A 27,119-nucleotide genomic window follows, 5' to 3' on the forward strand; every position below is an offset into this window, starting at 1 on the left:
ATTGACACATCTTGTAACATTTAGAGTGAAGTGAGCCAAGTACAGTCCATTAGATAGATCTAAATGGAACACAGCCCTGTTTACAAGGGCAATGAAACGCTCACACACTGTGTAAATCCTGAGCCGGGAGTGAACGTAACACATATGGCTTAACGTACAACTAAATAAAACAGTCCGACCCTTACGCTCCAGCTAAACCCAGCTAAATCCAATCATTTTTACCAACGTGACTCGAGTGCCAGGAGTCGGTGGCAAAATCAGCAAAGACAAAACATGTCCAGAGAACCGGTGGTCAACTCTGTGGCCAAACGGATCACTTAACCTGGATGAATTCCTTCCTTATTGCGGCAGATTACTGAAACATGATGGACCATGGTTGCCAGATATCGAGGCCTGTGCATGAGCGAGGAGCGGTGAAAACATCTGGATCTTCGGCTCACACAAGCGAACCATGGAGAACGACTTGAGCTCTTGCAGGCGGAGTGAAATGCAAGCCATGTGGTGCCTACCATCCATTCATTAAAGGTGTCGAAACTCAAAGGGGAGAACGTTCAGATTCCAGAGCGTCCAGCGTTCACATGATGTTTGGAGAAACGTGCGAATTGTTTGTGCTTGACTTTGTTCATCTGACGTTGAGAAGCGGAGTTAAAAATAGAGAAAATCCAGATGTGTCCACCATCCGTCTCATCACAAGTGGAAGAAACGGGTAACGTCTTGTAAATAAACAGCTTTCAACAGTGAGACAGTTGTGTGTTGGATATTGTGATAAAATTCCCCTGAAGCTTTCAAACAGGCCCTGAACCGTTTGTAACACTCAATAAACGTGAATTTTTATTTCCGTTTTAAACACTGCTAACACACGTCGGCTAGATAAATAGTTTATTTTATCAGCTGCAGAAACAAATACAATAACTTGTGCCACATGTTACTGGAATGCGTAATGTGGATGACAAGGAGGGTGGAAAGAGCTCGTCCAGACGTTAAAGAGCTGTTAACATAAAAATAAGCTAAATCTATATATTTAAATAAATTAAATGAATAAACTCATAAGCATGGAGGACTACAGGTGCGTCAAAATGTTTGTAAAATGTAACATTACTAGGATTTCTGCATCAATTACTCATTAAATGCTGTCTGATCATCACCTCGGGTATAACAATCTGAACTAATAATGCACACAACAACTGGAATCTGATCTGGGCTAACGTTTTCTCCAAAACTCAGTTGTTGTAGACCTACTAAATAAAAAGAGGTGTAGGCTGAACCATATCGAGCTATTACAGGATGTTACAGTTCTAAAAGCATTTCTAAATACATTCATTTTCGGAAAACTGTCAACAAATAGGGAAAAAGTACAGCTTTGCAAATGTTGCCCTTTTGGAGTCAATCTTGCAAAAGATCAACTGTTCCAGTGATTCAGTGCCTCTGGGGTAAAGTTCTGTGGCTAAATAAAGAAATACAAAATGAAATACAGTGGTATCCTGAAACTCAACGTCAGTTCGTTCTGAGAGTGGCGTTGAGTTTTAAGGTATTTTTTTCCATAAGGATGTTTGGGAAACATGTTAATGCGTTCAATGAGGTTGTTTCTGACACTTATACATAACTGAAAATAACACAAATATAATATGAAAAACACTGAAATAAAAAAGCTGATTCCCATAATTACTCAGAAACAGTGAGGAAAATCCAGATAAACACAGATACACTTGGAGCTTTCAGAGTAAATCTGCACCGCACCGCTCAAGCCGAGCGCTGAACAAAGTGACTGTTCATTGTTAATTTGAAATTAAATAAATTAAAAACATTTTAAAACAAACTGAACATGTTGAGTTTAAGGAAAACTTTGAGTTAAAGGGTACACATTTCTCAACAAAGGGCGTTGAGTTTCAAAGATTTTGAGTTTAGGGGACGTTGAGTTACAAGGTACCACCGTATCTGAAGAAAAAGCTTGGCACAGCAACACAGAATGTCATCCAAACTATTATGCATGGTGAAGGAAGCATCATAGTTCAGGGCTGCTTTATTTACTGCTGTTGCTGTTGTGGAGGTTGAAGAAAGCTGCTCACGCAACAAATCCTGCTCACAGCTACGGGAATTTGATTTTATTGCAGCTAAAATGGTTCGACCAGTTATTAAACACACATGAAGGTGTTTGTGTGTTATTCAGTTGGGCTGAATGTGTTTCTGTACTAGATCAGACCACATTATAAATAATAAATCCAGAAATGTAGAATTCAATTCTACAATTCTAACAGGATAGATTTGTAGAGATGCCCAAAGCTGGATTGAGTACTAAAAGTATTTAGAAAAAGTACAGCTTTGCAGCAGTGCCTCTGGGGTAAAGTTCTGTAGCTAAATAAAGAAACACAAAAATGGCATATTTGGAAAAAACACTAGGCACCGCAACACCGAATGTCATCCAGACTATTATGCCAATAATTAACAAAAAATTGGCAAACCCGAACCCCAAATCAACACCAGACTTTAATCAAACAGAGATGCTGTTGAGGAGGTTGAAGAAAGCTGTTCGTGCATCAAATCCTCCTCACTGTTGTGCAGATTTGATCAGCAGCTACAGGAATTAAATTTTATTGCAGCTAAAAAGGTTCTACGAGTTATTAAACACACGTGAGCGTATTTATGTGATATATTAATTCTAATTATTCTCCAGGCCACCCAGAGAGGATGGAGGTCCCTGTTGTGTCTGGTTCCTCTCAAGGTTTCTTCCTGTAATTTTAAGGGAGTTCTTTTGCCACGGTCGCCCTCGGCTTGCTCAACAGGGGTCTTTAATCTGTCGGTCCTGGATTCTGTAAAGTTGCTTTGAGACGATGTGTATTGTAAAAAGAGCTATACGAGCTATACATTATAAATAATAAATGCAGAAATTTATAATTCCAAACTGTTCACAATTATTTCTCTTATAACGGTTAAGTAAGATAATAGTAAGAAAAACAAACCAGTTCATCCTGCATGTGATGTGTGGGATAAAAATAACCATCGTTTGTTAGTACCACAAAAATATAATGACTCTGTTTTACTGTATATATATATATAATGAAATATTTCCATTTGATTCAGTCTCTATATTACATCTATAATACACGTAGTATTTACATAATATCGTGCACTGTACTGCACCGAATCAATAGTTCTTCAGGTAATGAAGAACATATTAAAGTACATAGTCTCTTTAGATCCGTTCGAGTCTATTAGAAGAAGCTTCAGAGGCCGAAGTAAAAAAGACACAATATGAGCACGGTCAGGGAAGCACCACCCATCACCGTGGTGGATCCCGAGTATGTCCTGTCATGATCCGATCTCCCGTGATCTCCCGGCTGAGCCTGGACTGTGATGTAGCCGTTTATGTAGCGAACGACCGACGGAGGTTCCAGCGTTGTGCTGTAAACAGAGAGAAAAACAGAGAAAGTTCAGCTTCAGCCCTGAAAAAGCTTTCAGTGTTTACATCAGTGTTGTGTCTCTGGCAAATATCGACAAAACAACACACGCCCCGCCTTTACAAATCATGCAATTGGGAACACAAATTGTGCATGTGGGTTACATATAAACACTCAGCCATGCCAAAGAATGTGCCGGGATGTTTAGTAAATTACTCTACACCCAAAATAATTCTGTTTTATCAACCATCTGCTTCCAACATGGAAACAACTCCAGTTCATTGCGCAAATGAATCAAACGTGCCAGATATTTCTTTTAAACAAACCAGCCACATGGAGAAAATTGATCCCTAAACTGTGGCCTTGTGAATTTAAATACACACACACACACACACACACACACAATGGCCAAAAGTATTTAGACACCTGATAAAAAATTTTATTAAAACAGAGTGACCTCTGTGTGATCGTATGAAAAAGCTTCTCACAAGACTTTGAAGTACGTTTGTGGGAATTTGTGCCCATTTAGTCAAAAGAGCATTTGTATGGCTGATATTAGTCAATAAAGCCTTATTTAATGTTCAGGGTCAGGGCTCTGTGCTGGAGACTGGGGTTTCTTTACATTAAGCTTTTCTTCATGTCTTAATAGAGCACACTTTGTGCACAGGAACAGGAAAAGGCCCTTCCCTAAACTGTTCCTGCAAAGTTGGAAGCATAGATTTTCCTTTATATAATTTATCACACCTGTTAGTAACTGTTGTGGCTGAAACACATGAATTAGAAGGGGTGTCCCAATACTTTTCCATTTTAAACAAATACATTTCTTTTTAAAGGCATTTCTTTTAAAGGCTATTTGAGAAAACGGTAGCCATTTATAGTCGTCAGAAAGCGGTAAACGTGGCAGGACAAAATGTGTGAAACAAGCTGGAACACTGAGACGAAACCACAAATGTTAATTTCCAATGGGGTCGTATGTTTGTAGTTAATAATATTTACTTTGCATTGATTAGCTTTGGCTGCAGAAGCCGAGTGTGTGATGTACACACTCGGCTGGGGTGGTTGTTTATTTACTAAACACGATCGATGCTGACGACCTTTTAAACATTTATTATTTTAATTAAGGTCTGAGATAAAGCACCAAAGATTGGAATTTGGTGTTGGACATAATTAAGTAGCAACGTTCCACCAATCTTTACATACATGCACAAGTTTACAGGACTAAATACAACAATAATAATACAGAAAAAATGCTGAAAAGACCTGAAATGCCACGAACCATTCTGATCCAGAATGGATTCTTGTGTCCAAAAAAACAGTGCTATTTTTTGTCACAGCACCTTTATCGTGATTATTGCACAATATTGCATTTCTGCACCTTACTGTTTAATGTCTGCTGCTGTATAAACCCTACAATGTTAATTGTATATCAGATTTTTTCAGATTTACTCAGTACCATGTACAAGCCAGCACCACTCTTGTCTCTAGTCTTGTCTCCCTCAATCTCTTTAGATTAGAAATGTCTTTTGTATTTATTTTATTGTTTTTGTTTTTTTATAATCTGCATTGTGCGTATCGCATTGTTTTGCACTTGCATTTTTCTGTATTGCACCCTGGTCCTGGAGGAACGCTGTTTTGTTTTAAAATGCATGTGTATTCACTATTCAGCTGAAATGACAATAAAGCCTCTCTTGATGTGTTTAATCTTTAATTAAAGGCATCTGTTTAAAATGTGCAAAGAATGCTGTTTGAGAAAACGGTAGCCATTTATAGTCATCAAGAACTGGTAAACGTGGCAGGACAAAATGTGTGAAACAAGCTGGAACACTGAGGCGAAACCACAAATGTTCATTTCCAATGGGGTCGTATGTTTGTAGTTCATAATATTTACTTTGCATTGATTAGCTTTGGCTGCAGAACCCAAGTGTGTGATGTAAACCTTCACCTTTAAAGCTTTTCTTTCTTTCACTTTCCCGCCGGTCTTTATAACCCAAATTCATATGCATGTTTCGTTCAACCTGACTCAAGTTGACAGAATGATGCCGTGAATTAACCACAACAGAAAAGTAGTCGTGTATTCCGGCACCACGAGGCGATGGGTCAGAGAGGGGAAGCGAGGTTGTATGTTCTGAATAGAATTCATGCCTGAGTTGAAAAAATCTTGGAATTAAACAGACCAACATGGACAAAGCTTCATCTGTTGGAAAGACTTGACTTTGATCAACAGTTCCAGCGTGAGTGTTTATAATAATCGATCATAGCTCAGACTGAAATGTGCCAGTTTATGAAATGTGCAGGCACGATAATAAACACGCTTATTTTCCACACAGAGCACGAGAGAGAGAGAGAGAGAGAGAGAGAGAGAGAGAGAGAAAAGAACGAGGATTGGCACGAGTCAAGGTTAGCCTGCTGCGTGCTATGCAAAACAGACAGAAAACAAAGCTGAATAAATTGTTTCAAGGCTTTTTTACAGAACTGAAATTACATCCACTTCCTTTGAGCCTGTCGACAGATCCTAGAGGCCGACGGGACGCTCGGGTCAGAAGAGTTTTCCCCTCGTCTTCGTGGGTGCGGCTGGATGAGGACGCGAACGTGGTCGGCTCGAACGTGTTCGTTTAAAATGTTCGACAGATTAATTTGACAGTTTCTCCAGAGCCCCCGACGATGACGGATCTGTGTGTGTGTGTGTGTGTGTGTGTGGGAGAGAGAGAGTGGGCGAGTGAGACGTAGATTCTTTATAATAAGGCCCCTGGACAAGCCGGTAGATCCTGGCTGACTGAACGTTCGTCTCCCAGCTGAGTTTCTGTACTGAAGGTAAAAATAAATTCAGCTCATATTTAGAAGTATGTTTGTTTTTACGCTTTGGGTTTCAGCTGGCATGAAGCGCAGACAAACGCTTCAATAAAGAATCTGTTAAACTGATTGAATTCGCACAGGGTTGCGTAGGAGCACCATAAACCATGTGTCCATTTTAAACCGAAAGCTTGACATGTTCTGTAACGTGGTACGCTGTAGGTTCGAAGAGTTTCTGATGGATATAATAAGTAGGAACTGCTCTGAGAGGAAGGAGGGAAGATTTACGGAGCTCAACTGGACGACATACGTTTTACATCTGGGGTGGAAATTTTTTATTTACTTCCAAAGCATCTGTTTGATTTTGATTCTGTCCAAATCTGTCATTTTTATGGACTCTGAATTTCTGTGTCTGGAAAGTTAACATTGCGATTATATTTACATCATATTTATACACTTATTGATCTTTTTATTAGGTACACATATCTGTAGGGCTACTAAATTCACAGGAAAATGTGCCACATTTCACGGAAGTCATTAAATAACTTATAATTGAATGATAGAATAATTGGAAGCTACAATAAGCAGCACAGCTACGTTAATAGTCGACCGTAAACCTAAAACATCCAGCGACGGTCTCAAATACAAAAATATTTGTCCGTATTTTGATTGGTTGGGAGTTTTCCACACTCAGTTACCCGAGTTGTGTTTTTAGCTGCTTTACACTTCCACATCTTGGACATTTTGACTAACCGATTGCTAACTGAATTGCCGTAGGATTGCTGGGATGCCTCACAGTGCAAATTAAGCAGTAAACGTGAGGCACAAATAAAAAGTGTTAAATTGCTGAACACAAACCTTTCATTTTTAATTTCACAGCAAATTGCCTATTAGACTGGAAGCAACTCATTGTGGGTACACAATTACTGACTGTAGCATATTTGCTGCTCTGTTCACTTCAGTGGGCATCATTTAGGGTCCCTTCCACTGATGGATGGGGAAGAAAGGTTGTGATAAAGTGTACAGAGCACCAAATAGTTTTCTAAATAGATAGTCAGGCCGCTCAGGTGGCGAAGCGGTAAAAACACACGCTAGAACACCAGAGCTGGGATCTCGAATACATCGTATCAAGTCTCGGCTCTGCCTGCCGGCTGGGCTGAGCTACCACATAAACAACGATTGGCCTTTTGTTTATATAGGGGTGGGGTATTAAGCCGGATAGGGACTCTCTCGTAACTGATGCACTACGACCTCTGCTGGCTGATTGATGGCACCTGCACAGAGACAGGGAGAGAGTGCGGATCAGGGTGTGTCTCTCCGTACACAGGGCTGGTTCGCACCTCATCTCGTCTGGTGTAAGTGACAAAATGCATACGGCTGCTGCCCACGTGTCGGAGGGGGCGTGGGTTAGCTTCGATCTCCTCAATCAGAGCCGGGGCCGGCATTAGTGCAGAGGAAGCATGACGCAATCGGGCAATTGGACGTGCTAAAAATCGGGAGGAAAAAGGGAAGAAAATATATAAAGAAATATATAAAAATAATAATAAATAGATAGTCAGTAATTGTATACCCACAGTGCTCATCTGTATGGTATGTATAGCTCATAATATGGCCGATAATTGTACATTGAAGACAAGTGGTCCTTAGTGACTATAGGCTAGTATCTAAGGTTATAAGAACACTACCACACACCTTCATAACATGAGTCCGGTCTGAACAGAGCTTAAGTCATTTTAAAGTGATTTACACTAACACAATCATTATTTAGCCGAGTTAGCGGTGATAAATGACCCTTTTATATCTCTATTATAGTTAATTTATTTAGCCTGATGTGATTTTTAATAGATTTGGTCACTGTGTGATTTAAGAGTCTCTGAGGTGACCTGAACTGCCACTTCATCCCTGAGAAAACTCCTCGAATGATAAACGCTCTGTCTCCTCCAAAGAAGTCTCGCGTTTCAGCCGTTGGTCCCCGGACGAACACAGGGTAAGGTATCCCTTTGCGTCTCAGATCCAGACCAGTCGGGGCAAAAGCAGTGCTGCGAGGGGGTGATGGGATGGCTGTGGGATGGGATGGGTTTCGTCTGTATGTGTGTTTAGAGTGTGAGATGTGATAGCGAGGCCGCCTCCAGGACTCTCACATGAACGTATCATCCGTATCACCCGTCTCAGAGATACGGCGTTTCCTGTCAGACCCTGTCCTGTCCTGTCCTGCCGTGGCCTTGAGCTAAATCCTCCTAACCAGCACAAACCACACAAAAATGTTCAGCTGCTGGATCGACCCCCTGCTCGCAGGAGGAAACTCCCACGCAAACCTGCACGCTGGAAGTGGATAGCATCCTATAATCGCTTCACCTGCTAAAGGAAGTGGAGAGACGAGGAGCGGTTCTGAAGTTTCACTCGGAGGATTTTCACACGTCCAGCCATCGATTGCACAATGATGCTTACAGATACCTAAAAAAGTCTTCTGATAGTAGTAGAGAAACTGGGTGTGATACAGCTTTAGGCTCACGACAGGCTCATTCCTGTCCAGCTCTGCCAAATCGGACATGAAATTAACACCCAGGTAGCAAACAAATACGTTTTGTGCCTCCTAAAGAGCCTCATAAATAATATGTATTAGGGCGTGCAAATGGGGCTTTGCTCAACGAATATGAGACAAATCTGCATCTGTGTGGAATAAAGCTCCACATGTATCTGTGTTTATCTGTTTCACTTTTAAACTTGTGTTACAGCTCGAGGTTCTGAGAAATTGTGAGAATCAGAATCAGCTTCTCCCAGAGTCTAAAACATTTATCGTTTAAAAAAAAAGCTTAACGTGGTTTAATGTATTAAAAGAGTAACACAGGAGCACTAAACTTCTCTTCATTAATACTGCTCATAAGTTCTCTGCATCAATGAAATTCCTCACTCGCTGTTTTAGTACAATAAGTCACATGAAGCTTTGTTCATGCTAAGCACTGTTCGTACGGCCTGAGTCGCTTTTACTGCATCATATCAAACAGTTCGTCTCATTGGAGGCGCTTTAAAAAGGTCAGTGGCAAACCGAGTCAAAGTTCAGTCAGGTAAACAGCTAAGCAGTACGACACATCTTATATTGTGAATGCGTCCTAACCTTACAACAGAAGCTGCCAAGAACCTTTTAAAGCCTCTAAGAACTTCCTGAGAGATCTGAAAGTTTTACTGAACCTACCTTCCCCCCATGCGGACCCAGAGGTCGTTAAACTGCCGGTGCCGATGCTTCTTCAGCCTGTTGCGCCGCTTCTTCTTCAGCTTGCGCTCCACTTTCTCCAGAAGCTCCAGACTGTCGGGGATCAGCAGGTGAGTTTCCGGATCTTCCTCCTCCAGAGGGCGCCACTCCTGGTCCTCGTGAAAGAACGTGTCCATTGGCGACTCCACTTCTGACGCGTTGTCGTCTTCTCCATCTGAGGGTTTTCTGCCACTGCACGGGGACGAAGAGGACACAACAGAATTTGTCAACCTGTTAGCAGGACCTTAATTTTGCTGGATGGGATGTCATGCAGTTAATGGTTCCACTTTAAGGTCTAGAAATCAAAGTAAGAATTCATATTGCTGATGGTAGGATTTCTTCAGGTCTTCTCAGAAAATGAAATTAATTTCGGCTGCTCCCATTAGGGGTCATCACAGCGTATCACAAATTTAATTAGCCACATATTTTACGCTGGATGCCCTTCCTGATGCAACCCTCCTATCTATCCGGGCTTGGGACCTGCACTAAGAGAGCACTAATATACCTCACCATGCATCTTCTGTATTTGTGAGCCCAGCCTGGGTTCGATCCCTAGGTGGGGTGGTCCGGGTCCTTTCTGTGTGTAGTTTGCATGTTCTCCCCGTGTCTGTGTGGGTTTCCTCCGGGAGCTCCGGTTTCCTCCGACAGTCCAAAGACGTGCAAGTGAGGTGAATTGTCCATGACTGTTTGATATAAACTTGTGAACTGATGAATCTTGTGTAATGAGTAACTACCGTTCCTGTCATGAATGTAACCAAAGTGTAAAACATCACGTTAAAATCCTAATAAACAAACAACACTGTACCGACCTATTTGGCAAGTGGGAGGACACCAGAATAGCCGGCGTGTGTAATCTTCTTTGTGTAGAAACTAAATCTTTTAGAGAGTGAAAATAATTGGCTCAGAACTATTTGGCTGGTTTTAGGCACCGAATAAACCAAGTCCTGGAGCATCTTGTGGTCGGTGGGTATTTCCCAGTGGAAATCCTTTCTATTCTTGAACCGCATAACCGCTGTCTGGAAAACCAACATGGCACGATCCATCATCGTCAGACTGGTTAAAGAGAAATAGTTCCAGTGAGCTGGATGGGTCGTATAGAAGAGGTTTGTGTAAAAGACTCTTTGATCCACGAGCCGTCCAGACAGTTTCATCCCGGCTGCTTTGAAACGTTGAAGAATTTTTACTTTCCAACCAGACGTTTCATAGTTCCAAAGGAAACATTCAAAACATGCATCACATCAATAAAAGATGATCAGCGCTAGACGCTAGCTGCTGTTTTCTGTATTAGAACCTATAACACACCCAAGGTTTTTTTTTAATACATATTTGAGGCGGGAGTGAAGATGCTATTGATGAGGACATTTTTCTGGAGATACAAAGCACATCTGTTTGTAATCGGAGTTTAATCAGGATCCAAAAAGCCTCGTCGCTGACGCACATACATGTGGCTTTAAATGGTGTCTGAAACATTACAGGAATCCGGCGGCAATACAGCGGCAAAAGTGCAAATACGTTCGGAAGCCAAGCCTGTGACTAGCTGGTGCATTTTTACACTGGAACGTTCTAGACCACAGTCCTGCCGTGTCTCCTTCAATCTGGAAAACCATCCGTTGTTTTGAACGCTTCTGCGTGTGTTTGGAGCGCGAGTTCAGGCGGAGGGGAACGAGACGAGGTGGACGAGCGTTCTGATGATGGTTCGATAAAATGATGAGATGTTTTACTCCGGTGTCCAATGACAACCTTACATCATAATAAAGCACTCGTGTGTGTGCGTGTGTGTGTGTGTGTGTGTGTGTTATGGAGCGTGAGAGGAGGGAGAAAGCAGAACGGAAAGATGAACTGAGTGATTGCACTATCTGATTCCAGGACTGAGATAGCCACCCAGAAGTGAGTGCAGAACAGGCCGAGCATTCACATTCTCCAGAAACTCAAACATTTCAGGGTTTGTGACCTTATAGATTTAAGAAAAGATGATTTTTAAAGAAGACGGTGAGTTTAAAGCACCACTTTTATGGTCTGTAGGAGCTTCACATTAGGATTTATTTGTACTCGTTGTACAGTATGTTAGTAGTATTTACTAATGTCCAAGTTTAAGGGTTTGCTTGGCTCACTTGATCGTCATCTACATTGACATTTTCAGCATTTAGCAGATGCTTTTTATCCAAAGCGACTTTCAGTACTGTGACAGTATACAGTCTGAGCAATCAAGGGCCAAACAGTGACAACCGGTAGTGGTGGGGCGTGAACCAGCAACCTTTAGATTACTAGTCCAGTACCTTAACCGCTAGGCTACACCTGCCCTTTATCTCTCATCTGGCCCTCCTCTGCCCTTATCTGGATCTTTTTCTCCAAATGAATGAATGTGTGCAAGTTGAGTGTGTTTGTACACCGTGTGGCCAAAAGTATATGGACACCCCTTTTAATTTCTGTAGTTTTGGTGTGAAACTGAAAAACACATCCATTAAGGAAAACAAATATCCTGTCCTGCGATAGATTGGCGCCCTGAGTGGGGTGTGTGTTATCGCATAGCGCCCAGTGATTCTGGAGACACCATACGCACAACGACCCTGACCAGGATAAAGCGATGGTAAAACATGAAAATAAATTAAAAATGATAGGCAACGTAAGGTCCATATGTTTACATTTTCAGCATTTAGTAGACGCTTTTATCCAAAGTGACTTACAGTATACAGTCTGAGTAATTCAGGGTTAAGGTCAAGGGCCCAACAGTGGCAACTTGGCAGTGGTGAGGTTTGAACCAGTGACCTTTTGATTACTAGTCCAGTACCTTAACCACTAGGCTACAACTGCCATACAGACATGGTTTGAGTAAGGAGGCAAGCCAGGTCTTCTCATCCAATGGAAGTGCCTCATCACAAAATGCTCTTTCAACTGAATTGGTACCAATTCCCATAGACACACTCACAAATAAAGCCACAAAGAGAGAGAGCTTTATTTATAAATATAATATTTATGCCCATGGTGGAGTTTCCACATGCTGACCGTATGAAACACCTCCCTGATGATTTAAAAGAAGATCGGGGTATTAGAGCTCCATCCTTGACTCTGATCTCATTCTATAAATACCGCCACCCTGACACAGCGTTTATTTGTGCAGCCAAATCGCCACCGATCGCAACTTAAACGCAGCAATTAGGTGATTAACGGATTACACCCGGCTGACACCTTTAAACATTTACCGCTTGACTTGCCGCCACGTTGGCATGAACCAGTTGTGAGAGCCGGTCCAGCCCCGAGGTCTTTGATCACGGATGGATGGATGCGGACGGACAAAATTGCGGGTAGAAAAACTACAAATCTAAACATCTGTTTTGCACTTTCCACAGCAAAACAGTTTTTTATTGTGAGGTTCACAAAAAGTGGACGGAAAAACAAGCCAGAGACAAAACAAATCTGTGTTTGCAGTGGCGTGCAGAACACGACACGTTACGCAGCTGTGAGTGATCAAAAGTGGCTGGAAATAACACGGCGTGGACGCTCCCGGTTCTGTTCCTCATTCTGCTCCACAAACTGTTTCTCTTTTTAATTGGAATGAAATAATGTAGGAAATATTTTCCTGTTAGGATCTAACGCTTATAATCACTTCCAAAAGTCAGACGTTTTTATTCAAAGCGAACTACAGAACTGTGACAGTATACTGTCTAAGCAACTGAGGGTTGAGGGCGTTGCTCAAGGGCCCAGCAGTGACAACCTGGGAGTGATGGGGCTTAAACCAGCGACCTTTTGATTACTAGTCCAGGACCTTAACCACTAGGCTACAACTGCCCTTCAAGTTCTGGATCTGGTGGAATTTACTTTACATTTACGGCATTTGGCTGATGGTTCTATCCAAAGCGACCTACAGTACTGTGACAGTATACTGTCTAAGCAATTGAGGCTTAAGGGCCTTGCTCAAGGGCCAAACAGTGACTACCTAGTAGTGATGGGGTTTGAACCAGCGACCTTTTGATTACTAGTCCAGTACCTTAACCGCTAGACTACAACTGCCTTAAATAATAAATCATTTCTTGCGGATGCCTCGTTAAGCGTCGCCACAGCGGATCATTCGTACTCATATTTGATTTAGGACCCTGGATGCCCTTTTTAATGCAACCCTCCAATTTATTCGGGGTTGGGACCTGCACTAAGGGTGCAGTGATGTGCTCCATCAATCCAGAAAAATTAAAAATGTAAAGAATAAGAAACGCTATTGTGCTATAAATTGTGAGTATTTTAACCAATTTATTGTTTACATGTTTACATGTTTGCTGGTTAATCTGCACTATGAGGCGTCCTATCAATCCAAGATGTCAAAGTCTAAAGCAGATGAAAACACGACTCGGGTAACTGAGTTTAGAAAACTAACAACCAATTCTGTAGATGCCGGGGAGGGGGTCAAAACACGTTTTGTAGCTTCTATTTATTCTATCATTCAGTTTATGGGTGTAATTTAATGACTGATGTAAAATGTGGCTCTTTTCTTTAAAAATCTGTGAAATCTGTGGAAGCAGAGCAGAAGTAAGGGCCTGTTTACCATGTCCAGTATAAAACAGGCCACAGAATCCCAAAATAACAGCATCTGGAACCATAAACCACCTGCAGAATCAGACTCAGGTCCAACAGGAACCAGCAGGATATTGTGAGATCCACTCGTACGGAAAAATGAAACAACACTATTAACCATTACAAACACACGAGGAACCAATCGAGACTTGGACTGGGTTCCATTATTGTTTTTCAGCAGGGCTCGCTGTGCTGTAGCACTACAGTTGAGTTTCACTCCACAATAACACGTGAGGAAATTGTGTTGACACTGCTCAGATATCTGAGAGCCAGATCAGCGGGCTCGTGTTTTTTAAGGACACGGGTCCCTCCCGCAGGAGCGCGGGACCAAGAATGTGGTCTCGGAAACAAAGGACGAACACAAAACAAGAGTCGAGCGTCGAGCAAAAGGACAAATGAAATATTCTGTTTGTTTTCCTAAAGCCTGGAGAAGTGAACGTGTTCCCTAAGGGGTTCCACACAGATATCTATAGAACTGGGTTCGGTTGACATGGTTCACTTACCACCATGTCAAAGTTCTCGAGGGAACGGACAGAACTGTAGCGGCAAGAAGTAACAGCAAGGTGATAATTATGATTATTTCGTCATGATTGAAATGGTTCTGCAATTTCTCTTTCTCGTTACCTGAGCAGAGCCGGGAGTATGTAAACATCGATATTAAGATTTCAAAACTACCACTGCTTAGTCCTGCCGTCTGACAATGTAATGTAACGTCAGAATCAGGTCTTAAATTCTGCATAAAATGCACTTTTGAGGGCTTCATATGTTTATATTTAAAATAAATCAAACTTAGAAATGTTATATTAATTTCTGTACATTTATGTACGTATGTGACAATTTTAATAGCTCCAACTGGCCTGACTGCAGGTCTTTGTACTGTTGGAGGAAACCAGAGTACCCGGAGGAAACCCCACAGACACAGGGAGAACATGCAAACTCCAAACAGAAAGGACCCTGGTCGATCGGCCGAAGAAATGAACCCAGGCCCTTCTTGCTGTGAAGTGACAGCACTACCCACTGCACCATCGTGCCATGATACAACCCTGAATAAATCATCTAAACGCACAACATCTCTTTTCTATTATCTTTAGTGGTTAAGGTACTGGACTAGTAATCGAAAGGTCGCTGGTTCAAGCCCCACCACTGCCCTTGAGCAAGGCCCTTAACCCTCAATTGCTTAGACAGTATACTGTCACAGTACTGTAAGTCGCTTTGGATAAAAGTGTCTGCTAAATGCTGAAAATGTAAATGTTAAATGAATAAAGCAAAAGTATATGGACAATCGTATCTTGTGTCTTTTGTATTATTCTGCATCTTTATTATTCCTATTATTATTTTAACAACCAGTTGTCATTTTCTGATAAATGCTTTAGATGACGATATTTGATCTTAGAAGAAATGTTGTCAGTGGTTTATAGGATAAAACAAACAAAGTTCATTATACTGAAACACATCTCACCAATTTATTTTAATTGAAATGATTACTGATGTGTGTGTGTGTGTGTGTGTGTGTGTGTGTGTGTGTGTGTGTGTGGTACCTGTTAATAGGCTGGCCAGCCGGTGTGTGCTCCACCTCGTAGCCCTGACTCCTCAGAACATCGATCACTGTGTTGTTGCCCAGGAAGTGACCTGCAACATAAACAATAAACATAAACATGCCTCCTGTTTTTTTTTTTAGGTGACAATGGTGGAGCGTAAACGATCCCCAAAATAGAGGATCATCCTACAGCTTCTCCGTGGTCGGAAGATTCTCCACAATAAGATCTTGTCTGTGTCTGGCTTTGCTCTACAGAGAGACTGCATAGATGTTTTTGTTTTGTTTTCCCCCGGTGCAGTGCATTATGGGACAAGTTAAAGTGCGTACATGTGCTTAATGAAAAACTAAAGTTGGGTGAACAAAAATGTTTACATTTTAAAACCCTGATTACGATGATTTCTGCGACATTTCTTCTTCTTCTCTTGAATGATTAAACACTATGTCTGACTATAGTTGGAGATTTCTCCATGCACATATAAATAGGGTTAGTTTGACTACTCCCATAAAAATAAGGCAGATTATTTAGACACACTACTTAGACAGTGATTAAATCACTGCAGATTTAGCTTACTAAGCTAACACAGTTAGCCTCAGGCCATTCAAACCACTGGGCTGAGGAGGCACAACCTCTTAGCACGCCAGCTAACGTCTCCCTCCGTGTACCAAAAAACAAGCCCAAATTTACTTGTGCATCTTTAAACACATTAAAATCAACAAGAATTTGCCGCTCAGGTGGCGCAGCGGTAAAAAGAAACGCGCTGCAACCAGGGATGGATTCTGAGAGCGTGGTATCGAATCCAGTCTTGCTTTACCGGTTCGAAGCTGAGTGGCTATATGAGCAACGATTGGCCGGTTGCTCATGTGGGGGGTGGGACAAAGAACCGGATGTGGGTCTCTCTCTGTCAGAATGCGATTGCGTTCTCTGCCGGCTGATTGGAGGCGCTTACACAGAGATGGGAGAGGGTGCCCTTAGGGTGTGTCTCTCCGCATGCAACGCTAGGTGGCGCCAAACTCGTCGATGTGTGGGTGGCAAAGATGCATCTGGCTGCTGCTCGTGTTTCGGAGGGGATACGGGTTAGCTTCAATCACCTCCGTCAGGGCAGGGTTCGGCATAGACAGAGAGGAAGCACGATGCTAATTGAACAATTGGATGCGCTAAAAGGGGAGAAAAAGGGGGTAAAAAACAAAAAAATTAAAAAAAAAAAAATCAACAAGAATTTATTTAGATTTGAAAAGAACTTGGTTGCTCCGCACTGGTCCACCATATTTGTAGTTTTTTAAAAGAATGCTTTGATTGCACCACTTCAGCACTGAGGAAGTGTCGGACACTCCGTCGTTATTCAGTCAGATCATCACTCAGAATTAAGGCGCCTTAGTAGGAGCATTTTAAGGCTTCTAAGAATTTAGACATGCCCTGTTCTCGGGAGTGTAGAATGACGTAAAATGCGTCTGTGTAGAGAGATCACGAGGTTTTCTCTACATATAGGCCTACCACAGATACAGATGATGTGTTTACAAGCACGTAAAACAGCGTACAGAGATCTGAGATGCCGGCATGGTGTGAGGTTTAAAGCGTTACTTTACTGAACGATTCGTATCTATAACAAAGTGTTAAGTCTTAAGTGTTAAGAACTTAACTTTCTCAACCAAAACTAAAGAAAGTCAGGCTTCACATACAAACATGTAGACGTCCAGCTGATGGGGATTAATTCACAGCTCTAATTTTTCAGCTCTGGCTAAAGAGAAGCTGGTTTGAGACTTATCTCTTAATCCTGTCTGTTTGTGATCACTGACCCGCCCACTGACCCCCCCGACTCCGCTCATACGGCTTCCAACGACGGATCAGAAAAACCAAAAACAGTATTAAAAGATGAAAGTGGTCGGGGGAAGTTAATAAAAGCTGCTTTTATAAAAGTGACCGTTTGTCCGGCTGCAGTTGGATTCGAGCCACGTCGCTATAAACGTCCGACTTTCAACACATCGAAGGAAGCCGAGCGCAGCACGATTGATATCAAACTTAAATAATCCATAACAGTCACGTTTAAGGTCTTCAAAGTGAATTTAACAACGTCAGACTGAAAGGTTTTTGGCACGGACTCCAACCCGAGCCCACGCTGAGCCCGCGCTGAGAAGTAAAGCCATCTTTCATTCAGCCAATGATGTGAGGTCATGAAATCAAACGTTCACGCTCACACTATTAATGTAAACCTGCAGCGCCGGACTGAAGCGGGGTGAACACGTGCCAATCAAAACGCTGCCTGCAGGGGGGGACAGAAGAGATGTTTTCCCAAACTGTGAAAGCACGTGCAAGCACGCGCTGGAATAAATGACTCTTGAACGATCGAGCACTTTGAATAAGTGACCGCAGAGCAGCGTGGAATGCAGTACGACTCTCATTCGGCTGTTCCATTCAGGCTAAAGTAAACAGAATGTACAACATGTCCTAACATTAAATAATTGAATCATTAAATAATTAAATCATAAATCCAGGACTGCAGTACGTTAACCGTTACGCTTCTCACACATGCTCATGTGAAATGCGATAAACTCCCTCTGCAGCAGTAACAGCATCTTCTGTTTACCCCATCTCACAAAACAGTTTACTCTCTCCTTCGCGGTGGTGAGGCTTGAACTGGCAAACTTCTGATTACTAGACTAGTTAAGTACCTTAACCGCTGAGCTACCACTGCCCATCAGTGTCCAGCCATATAAATGCTCTTTTAACTAAATATGCACAAATTCCCACAGACATACAAACATTTGAAGTCTTGTGAGAAGCCTTCTTAACAGAGTGGCTGTTGTTGAAGCTGAAAAGATCACGTAGAGGTCGCTCTGTTTTAATAGCGTTTGTTTTTGAATTGGGACGTCCAACAAGCTCATAGTCAGGTGTCCAAATACTTTTGGCTATATAGTGTAGTACCACATTTTTGAAATTCCTTCTCCTATCACACCTGGTTCTATTATCCAGTTGCTCATAAAGACTTCATAAATTTTTTTTTTTTTTTTTTAATATTCTTTTCCCTCTTTTTTCCCCCAATTTTTCTCCCCTAATCTAGTCGTGTCCAGTTCCCCTGATTGCGTCCTCTATACTGATTCGACCCTTCACCGCTGACTGAGGACGCCTCTCAACTGACATGCACCCTCTCCGGTACGTACAGTCAGTACAGACTGCATTTTTCACCTGCACGAGTCGAGTTCATACATTTGACAGGCACTGTGTACGGAGGGCCACACCCCCATCAGCATTATTTCTCAGCCCTGTGCAGGCGCCATCAGTCAGCCAGCAGGGGCCACAGTCGCACCAGTTATGAGGACCTATGATCCGACTTTCTTACCCTCTAACCCTGAACAACAGTCAATCGTTGTTCATACTGCCGAGCTGAGATTCGATACGATGTTTTCGAAACCCCAACCTTGCTTCATTAACTTCATAAAGACTTGATTAAACGATTGGGAACCCTTGCATGTTCCCTGTTAGTGCCAAAAGTAAACCACACTGCGTCAAGGCTCCATGACATTTTACAGTCTGACTTGGCATGAGTGTGTCTGGGGGTAAGAGGGCAGTGCCGGGCAGCATCTCCTCAAGCTCGGTGTCACACACTCACCCGTCAGCAAACAAAACACTGAGCTGTGCATGAGCAGTCATCCCCAAAACCAACAGTGCCACACACTCGAGAAACATTTTCATCCGGCTGGGGAATGTGTGGGAGAGTTTTCAGGCGTCCACGTTTCGGTCCAAGCTCGACGGTTTTTACACAAATGGACAGCACTGACTGCTGGAATTACAGAAGTGGGAGGTCATTGGGGAAAGAGGGATAAATATTTACTGGATGTGAAGCTTTTAACATCAAATTCATTAAAAATATCTAGCAGTAAGTCAAAGAGAGAACTGTATATATATACTGTGACAGTATATATATTGTCTAAGCAATTGAGGGTTAAGGGCCTTGCTCAAGGGCCTAACAGTGACAACCTGGCAGTGGTCAGGCCTGAGCCAGCAACCTTCTGATTACTATTCTAGTACCTTAACCACTAGGCTACAACGACTTTTGTAGAAATGTATAGAAGTGGTCACATGACTGGTGAAAGTCTTTAAAATGTGACTTTAAATGCATAAAAACCTTTAAACCTTTTGTCTGTGTTTGATAGGCGAATCCTATCTCTGCATGTATCAGAAATCAGATTGAAATGCATTACTGGTTTGTTCATTTATTTATTCCTCAAGTCTGTCCCAGTGACTCCTGAATTTATTATTATTATTTTTTGGATCAGTGTTATCAGCGGTGCTGTTGACCAGCTGGGCATCTACATGACATGATTGGCTATGTCTTTGGGGTGGGGGGCTGCCTTGCAGTCAGCGTCCAAACTACACCGCACTAAACTGTGTGATTAGGAGTCTGTTGGTCTGTTTGGTGCCGGTTGGAATCACATGTTGTGGTATTGACGGCACTGTAACAGCTCAACCCGAGCTAATCTGTAGCGTTAGGACAGGGCCGTCGTCTGACTGACTGGAGCCGTGGAGTGACCTGGACGTCTGAGGCGAGGGTGACCCCTGCCTGGGGCTTTGCTCTGTTCTGGACTTTCTCCTTACACCAGTGAAGCTGTGTGTGTGTGTGTGTGTGTGTGTGTGTGTGTGTAATTGTAGTAGCCCCGGTGGAGTCTATAATATTAACACAGCTAATGATGTGCGAGACGTGTGTGTGTACGTGCAGCGTCGAGGTTCCCAAATGTCACAGCAAGTGCTGCTATTAGGGTTATTATTATTATTATTCTCCTCACAGTTAGCATGTCCACTGCTAATGCACACGTCCACAGGACCAGGTTTAGCTGTAATGGAAGTGTTTTACTCTGAACTGGCAGGTTACTTACAGCTAACTGAAATTATCCAGATTAATTACAATTTAAACAATCCAGATACACTATATAGCCAAAAGTATTTGGACACCTGACTTTGAGCTTGGTGGACGTCCCTGTTTAAGACAAACGACACAAATTGAGTGATCTTTTCCTTTATAACAGCAGCTGCACTTCTGAGAAGGCTTCTTACAAGACTTTTAAGGCCTCCGCATACTTCCTGCGAAACTAAGTTCACGAGCGTTGCACGAAGCAGAACGCGCCTTCGCGAGATGACAAGCTGACATACTTCCAGCGGTTTCGTTTTGCCTGTCGCATCTGCTCCACCGCTGCAGGTGACGCTGTGATATTTATGATGTTAAGTTCCACGAGTACCAAAAAACGATGGCTACGTCTTAAATCGCAAAGTTAAACAGTACGTACTAAATTAGAGGCAGTGCGCACTGCTCGACATTAGTAAGCTCTTTCAGTGTTTGCATACACAAAAATTTTCGTGTAGTGTTTAATGAATACTTCGGACGCAGTCGATGATCACAGTTGAGACGCTGCTCAAAATCGTCTATGTTTGTTTTCATGGCACGACTCTTTTCTTTTACCGACCAATCACAGGCGTTGTCGAGGAGTGGCGTTGTCCGCGGAGTTCGTCCAGCTTCCATGTGCGCGACAAGGCGAGCGAAGCCTGTGTGCGACGTCCGTGGTTGTTCGCTGTCTCCGCAATTACGTCACGTTGGCTGCCGAGGCCAGGCGAACGTCGTCTCCGCATGAAGTATGCTGAGGCCTTTAATGCCTGTATGTCTGGGAATTTGTGCCTATTTAGTCAAAAGTGTGTTTGTATGTCTGGGCACTGGTGTTGGTCAAAAAAGCTTTAGTTGATGTTCCAGTTCATTCCAGAGCTGTTCAGTGGGTCTGTGCAGGACACTGGAGTTTCTTATGTTTTTTTAATGGTTTAAATGGTTTGACATTTAAATTGTCTACTTGGCCAGTTTTGAAGAGACGAAGAAGCTGAGAAGAGACGGCGTCCGACGGCTGGCCGGTCGGCTCAGCGTGTCTGTGTGAGAGTTGTAGTGTTTTGTATCTGGATACCCTGAGCTACAATACTTTTATTTAAAACTTCCTCTGGCCGGGCTATTAGCGCCACGCTGATACGTGGACGGAGTTGTTTTCTTAAAACACCGCTGGCTGTCGGGTTACTGAGTGCCATTCAGCTCGTCCAGGCTTTCTCACTCATACGCCCACGTCCGAACCCAGAAAGCAGCCAGTGTCCTGCGAGGCGTCACGCCAATTATTAAAGTGACTGGCGTGTCTTAAATCGAGTTTCTTTTCCACGGCGTGTAATATTTATATTAGGAGCTGTGAACGGCGGGCATGCTAAATAAACAAACGGATGCCTGTGTTTCGGGTGTGAGGGCTGCTGAAGGCTGTTCGTGTGTACGGTCTCCACACAGGTCTGGAGAGACGTTAGGACGGCATAAAAAGAGAAACTGAGTTGATTTTATCTACTGTAGACTTCCTGAAGAAACATGAAAATTAAATTATATGTAGCCCGTCAGTCAGACGTGTATAGTGTTCCCATTTACTGTAGCAGAATCCCTCAGTGCTAGAAGTGCATACGTGTTTTTTGGTGTTTTTTAGATTACGTGTGACTATCCAGACAAATTTCCTCTCAGCGTACGGTTACAGTTTGAGTTTTTCTTCACAATCTTGGCAAGAGACTAACATGCGCTTCGTGTACTTTTCAATGTGTGCAGTCGAAATGCCCCGAACACCCCGGTATGTGGGCACAAAGAGGTCACTAGCTGTAGTCAATTATAATCACTAATGAGGAATAACAAGTTTACTACGCTTTTGAGCTTGCGTCTTGCCTCATCTCGTCATGAAACGACAGACACCAAACACATCATGATTGACCAGCTACATTAGTATAATTGATTATTGTGTATATTTAATTGTTGGTGTAAATACTCCCTTAATGGAAAGATTTCCGGCGGTGTGAGCACTATACTCGAGTATTAAATGACCACATCCATGGAATCAGAGCTCTAAAGAGCAAAAGGTCGACGGCTGCCCCTTGTGCAAGCAGAAGAGCCTGACAACTGTGTAAACAGACTGGGAAAAGAACGCTGGTCGCTCCTGGTTGGTATGAGTTTGTGTTTGTTAGTTAGCCGGGGTGGAGTTGACTAGGTCAGAGGTGATTGATGCGTAGATTCCACGACATTTACCAAAACAACCGTCACAAACATGTGACTGATATGTGGTCATTATCTGATTTCTGATATATATATCACCCAACGCTGCTGGAGTTTTTAAACACCTTACTGTCACTGCTGGACTGAGAATAGTCCAACAACCAAAAATATTCAGCCAAGAGCGCCCCGTGGGCAGCGTCCTGTGACCACTGACGAAGGTCTAGAAGATGACCGACTCAAACAGGAGCAATAGATGAGCGATCGTCTCTGACTTTACATCTACAAGGTGGACCAACTAGGTAGGAGTGTCTAATAGAGTGGACAGTGAGTGGACACGGTAATTAAAAACTCCAGCAGCGCTGCTGTGTCTGATCCACTCATACCAGCACAACACACACTAACATACCACCACCATGTCAGTGTCACTGCAGTGCTGAGAATGATCCACCACCTAAATAATACCTGCTCTGTGGTGGTCCTGTGGGGGTCCCGACCATTGAAGAACAGAGTGAAAGCAGTTAAAACAGTATGTAGAGAAACAGATGGACTACAGTCAGTAATTGTAGAACTACAAAGTGCTTCTTTGTGGTAAGTGGAGCTGATACTGAACTTCTGCATGCATGACCAAAAGTATTCAGACACCTACCACTGATGAGCTGCAATCACACTCGCATTTTCTTCACGAAATGCACTTCTCTAGATCTTGCATGTTCTCTGTGTTTCTGGGTGCACCTGACCCACTGCAACTTTGATCAGGATAAAGCAGTCACTGACAGTAACTACAATAATACAATGATTTAGTGAATTGTTTTACAATAGTCAGTCTCAACCAACATCGAAATATCGAATCTAAGACCATATCCCAGTTTTTTACACAATTTCCACTCCAATCTCCTGACAGCTACAGATCTCAGACTGTGACGGTCAGCATGTCCAGCCACTAAGACGTTTAATCAGCTAACGTGATGTCAAGTGTGTACACGGTTAGCCTTGCCCTGTCTCATAGTTCTGCCTTTGAAATTTAACAGCGTGGACTGACTGGCTCCTGGCCCAACCCTTCAGTGACCTTGATCTGGCTAACGGCAGGTTGGAGGCCCCCTCGTCAATGCTAGGCTGGATAATGGGATCCTGCAGCCGGGGTTAACTAGCCGCTAGGTCAAAACGACAGCCGTAGTGTCTGAAGGATGGAGGCTAATTGTTGGGCCTCAGACGAGTGAGTCTGGTTACGCTAAATTTATAGCGTTTTAACATCCCAGAATGGTTCATGCTAGGGCTTGAATGCAGCAGGACGAAAAGGTAAAGGTTAGAGTTGGGCGGAGCTGGGGAATGTGGACAGAATTCTATATGGTATACAGTACGTGACCAAAAGTTTGTGGACACTCCACAAACACTGTGTTTATGGATGCATTCATACATAAAAACATATATAATAAAGTACTGTTTAATTACAGTCGCCATTCTTCTCTGAAGGTCATTTTACAAGATTTTGGAGTGTCAGTGGGAATCTGTGCCCATTCAGTCTAACGACTGCCTGTTAGGTCACTCACAGATGTTAAATTAGCAAACCTTGCTTGCAGTCGGGGTTCCGATTCATCCCAAAGGTGATAAAAATGTGTTTGAGGTCAGGGCTGTGTGGTTTGTCCCTACTAATCTCATCAGACCATGTCTTTATATGACTGAAACGTCTGATTTAAATTATTAGGATGGGTGCCCACATAGGTCCAGGGTTTGAATCTCAGCAGTGCTATTGGCCAGTCGGGCATCTCACAGACATTATTAGATAATATACTAGGAGGGTGGCCCGAAACAGCCTAGCCATTAGGAGGTGCCGGTCCCAAGCCTGGATAAAATAGAAAGGTTGCATCAGGAAGAGCGTCTGAATACAGGAGCAACCAAAAGAAAAGAATGCTATTGGTCGATGGATGGATGGATGGATGGATGGATGGATGGATGGATGGATGGATGGATGGATGGATGGATGGATGGATGGATGGATAGATAGATAGATAGATAGATAGATAGATAGATAGATAGATAGATAGATAGATAGATAGGCCCGACCCTGGCTGTACTGTATTACCAGAACAGATATGAGATGTAATCATAGCAGAACATGTCCACCTAAACACGTATGAAATCTAAAGACAAGCGTGGTAATGCTTCCAAGGTCCTACAGAGCTCAAGTAAATATTAATCCATTAGCGAAATATGTTTTTGTAGGCGTGTACGATTGTGGAATAACAATATCACTGCAAAACGAAGCAGCTAGTTTTAATAAAAAGCGACTGGAATAAATTATAGATCACTGAGAAACACTCGACTACCAATTTGATGCCAACTTGAGCCGTGCCAAGATCAGAATTACCGGGAAATATCTGAGATACACGGGGCTTCCTCCACGCCTGAGGTCCTCTGTGGTGATTTTAATAGCTCTGAATGGCTTGTTGTTGTTGGAACCTCCAGGCTTGACATAAATCCTACTTTTTTTTAGTCCTGGCTTATTGAGATTGTGGAGCGCTCTGTAGCAGGTCCAGTAAAGAGCTACAGCCAGAGAAAAGTCCAAATAAAACCTGCTCTGTGTTATTTTAGCATCCTGCTAGGCGCTCATTAATGCCCATTCTGTCACTTTCCAAACGTGAAGTCATAATTCCTCTTGTAACTTCATGAGACGTCTGAAATCACATCACAGCCGAGCAATAATGCTTAACGCTACTTTAGCAAAACCACGACACGTAGCTCCCAACATAAGCACGGTGTCGTACGAGTTAGCCTAGCGTGGTTTTACACTCGTTGGACTTTAACGCTAGCTAATGATTTCCTGCAGCTGTAAGAGAATAAAGAAAAGCACCAAGCAGTGGTCAGCATCCTCAGACTAGGACGTTTTTTACAGACAGGGCATCTATCTTCGCTAACCATGTGGCGAGCAGTGCTGGGCTAAAAACTGAAGTGCCGTTGCTAAGCTAACAATCTACTGACAGGTCTGAAGGACTGCGGCCGCATTCTGGTACAAAACTGTTTAAGTTTAGACAAATTTTTTAGCCAGCAAGAAAAAAAGCCCAAACAAATAAAACTGTACAATTATAAAAACACATCCAGGATTCGACGTCTCTTAAGAGCTCAAGGTGACAGATCTAAGAATTCTAATACACTTTATGCTTACTGAGCGCTTTATTAGGTACTTGGTACATACATTTATTAATTATTTATTGACACACCTACCATACAGATAAACTTTGTGGGTATACAATTACTGACAGTAGGTCAGCGCTACCTTATACACATTAAAACTGCCCTGTAATCCATTTCTTTCACACCCCCACTGACCAATTTACTCACTCACACTCACTTTCTTAACCGCTTATCCAATTAGGGTTACAAGGGGGTGCTGGAACCTATCCCAGCTTTTCAATGGGTGCAAGGCACACAGTAACACCCTGGACAGGGCGCCAGTCCATCGCAGGGCAGACACACATACACACACACACACACACACACACACCTATAGGGCAATTCAGTGTCTCCAATTAACCTGACTGCACGTCTTTGGACTGTGGGAGGAAACCGGAGCTCCCGGAGGAAACCCACACAGACACGGGGAGAACATGCAAAGTCATAGAAATGACCTGGACCACCCCGGCTGGGGATCGAACCCAGGACCTTCTTGCTGTGAAGCGACAATGCTACCCTCAGCGAATTTATATAAATAATAATTATATAAATAATAATAATATAATAATTAATTATTATCAAATTCAATAATATGTCGTTTAATCAAATGTGGACATATTTTCTTCTAAAAAGCATTAAATAATGCCCTAAAATAAATTTAACTCACATGCTGTCACAGTTCACAGTTTCTAAAGACCAATAATGACATATGTACACAAAATGGTCAAAAGTATGTGGACACCTATCCTATCTCAAAGCCTTGGGCTTTAAGCTGAGTACCCCCCTTCCCTCCTTCACTTTTTTCACAGCTTTCTGCAAGATTTTCTCAAAATAGAATTTGTGAATTCAGGACCCAATTCATCCCAAAAGTGTTTAATGGGGTTGAGTTCAGGCTGGGCGGATAGAAAATTAGATAGAAAATTGTCCATGACTGTTTGACTTTAAATTGTACCTGTTCTGTCATGAATGGAATCAAAGTGTGTAAAACACGATGTTAACATCCTAATAAAATAAAATCCATAAATAACAGTGGATTTTCTTGGTTGTTCCAGACCAGGGGAACTAAACTACACGTATAAAAAAGTATAAGTTGAAAAAGTCTCTTATAAATAGTCAATATGCTATAGTAAGGAAACTAAAACTAGGCTGAATGAGTGCAGTGGGTGTTGCTGTCGCCTCACAGAGTTTTAAAAGCGACTAGAAGCGAATATTTTAGTGCTGAGAGAAGATTTTACTTAGTTGCTCTGGAACTTATTCAGCCTGACATTATTCATCCCTCAAAACCTTTTATATCTGTTTTGATTCAAAAATGCAAGCAGACGCGGGCGCAGATAACATCTCGACACAATGCCATCCCCGACCAGCCGAGCATTCCA

The 27,119-nt window shown here is 42.6% G+C and overlaps 1 protein-coding gene across 2 annotated transcripts in view; it reads right to left on the reverse strand.

Moving 5' to 3' along the window:
* Nucleotides 1–3,210: 3,210 nt before the first annotated feature.
* The window catches only part of trabd2a (TraB domain containing 2A), a 68,353-nt gene continuing 44,444 nt past the window's right edge, over nt 3,211–27,119 (reverse strand). The window contains exons 5-7 of one of the 2 annotated variants that reach the window (XM_062989007.1): nt 15,537–15,627; nt 9,379–9,621; nt 3,211–3,399 (exon numbers count right to left, since the gene is read on the reverse strand). In XM_062989007.1, coding sequence (XP_062845077.1) covers nt 3,222–3,399; nt 9,379–9,621; nt 15,537–15,627 — 512 coding nt within the window. In that variant the 3' untranslated portion in view covers nt 3,211–3,221. Of the gene's footprint in view, nt 3,400–9,378; nt 9,628–15,536; nt 15,628–27,119 lie in introns of both variants that reach the window. The other variant, XM_062989006.1, reaches the window with a different exon arrangement.

The sequence above is a fragment of the Trichomycterus rosablanca genome, chromosome 26, assembly GCF_030014385.1.
Source record: "Trichomycterus rosablanca isolate fTriRos1 chromosome 26, fTriRos1.hap1, whole genome shotgun sequence".
NCBI lineage: Eukaryota > Metazoa > Chordata > Actinopteri > Siluriformes > Trichomycteridae > Trichomycterus > Trichomycterus rosablanca.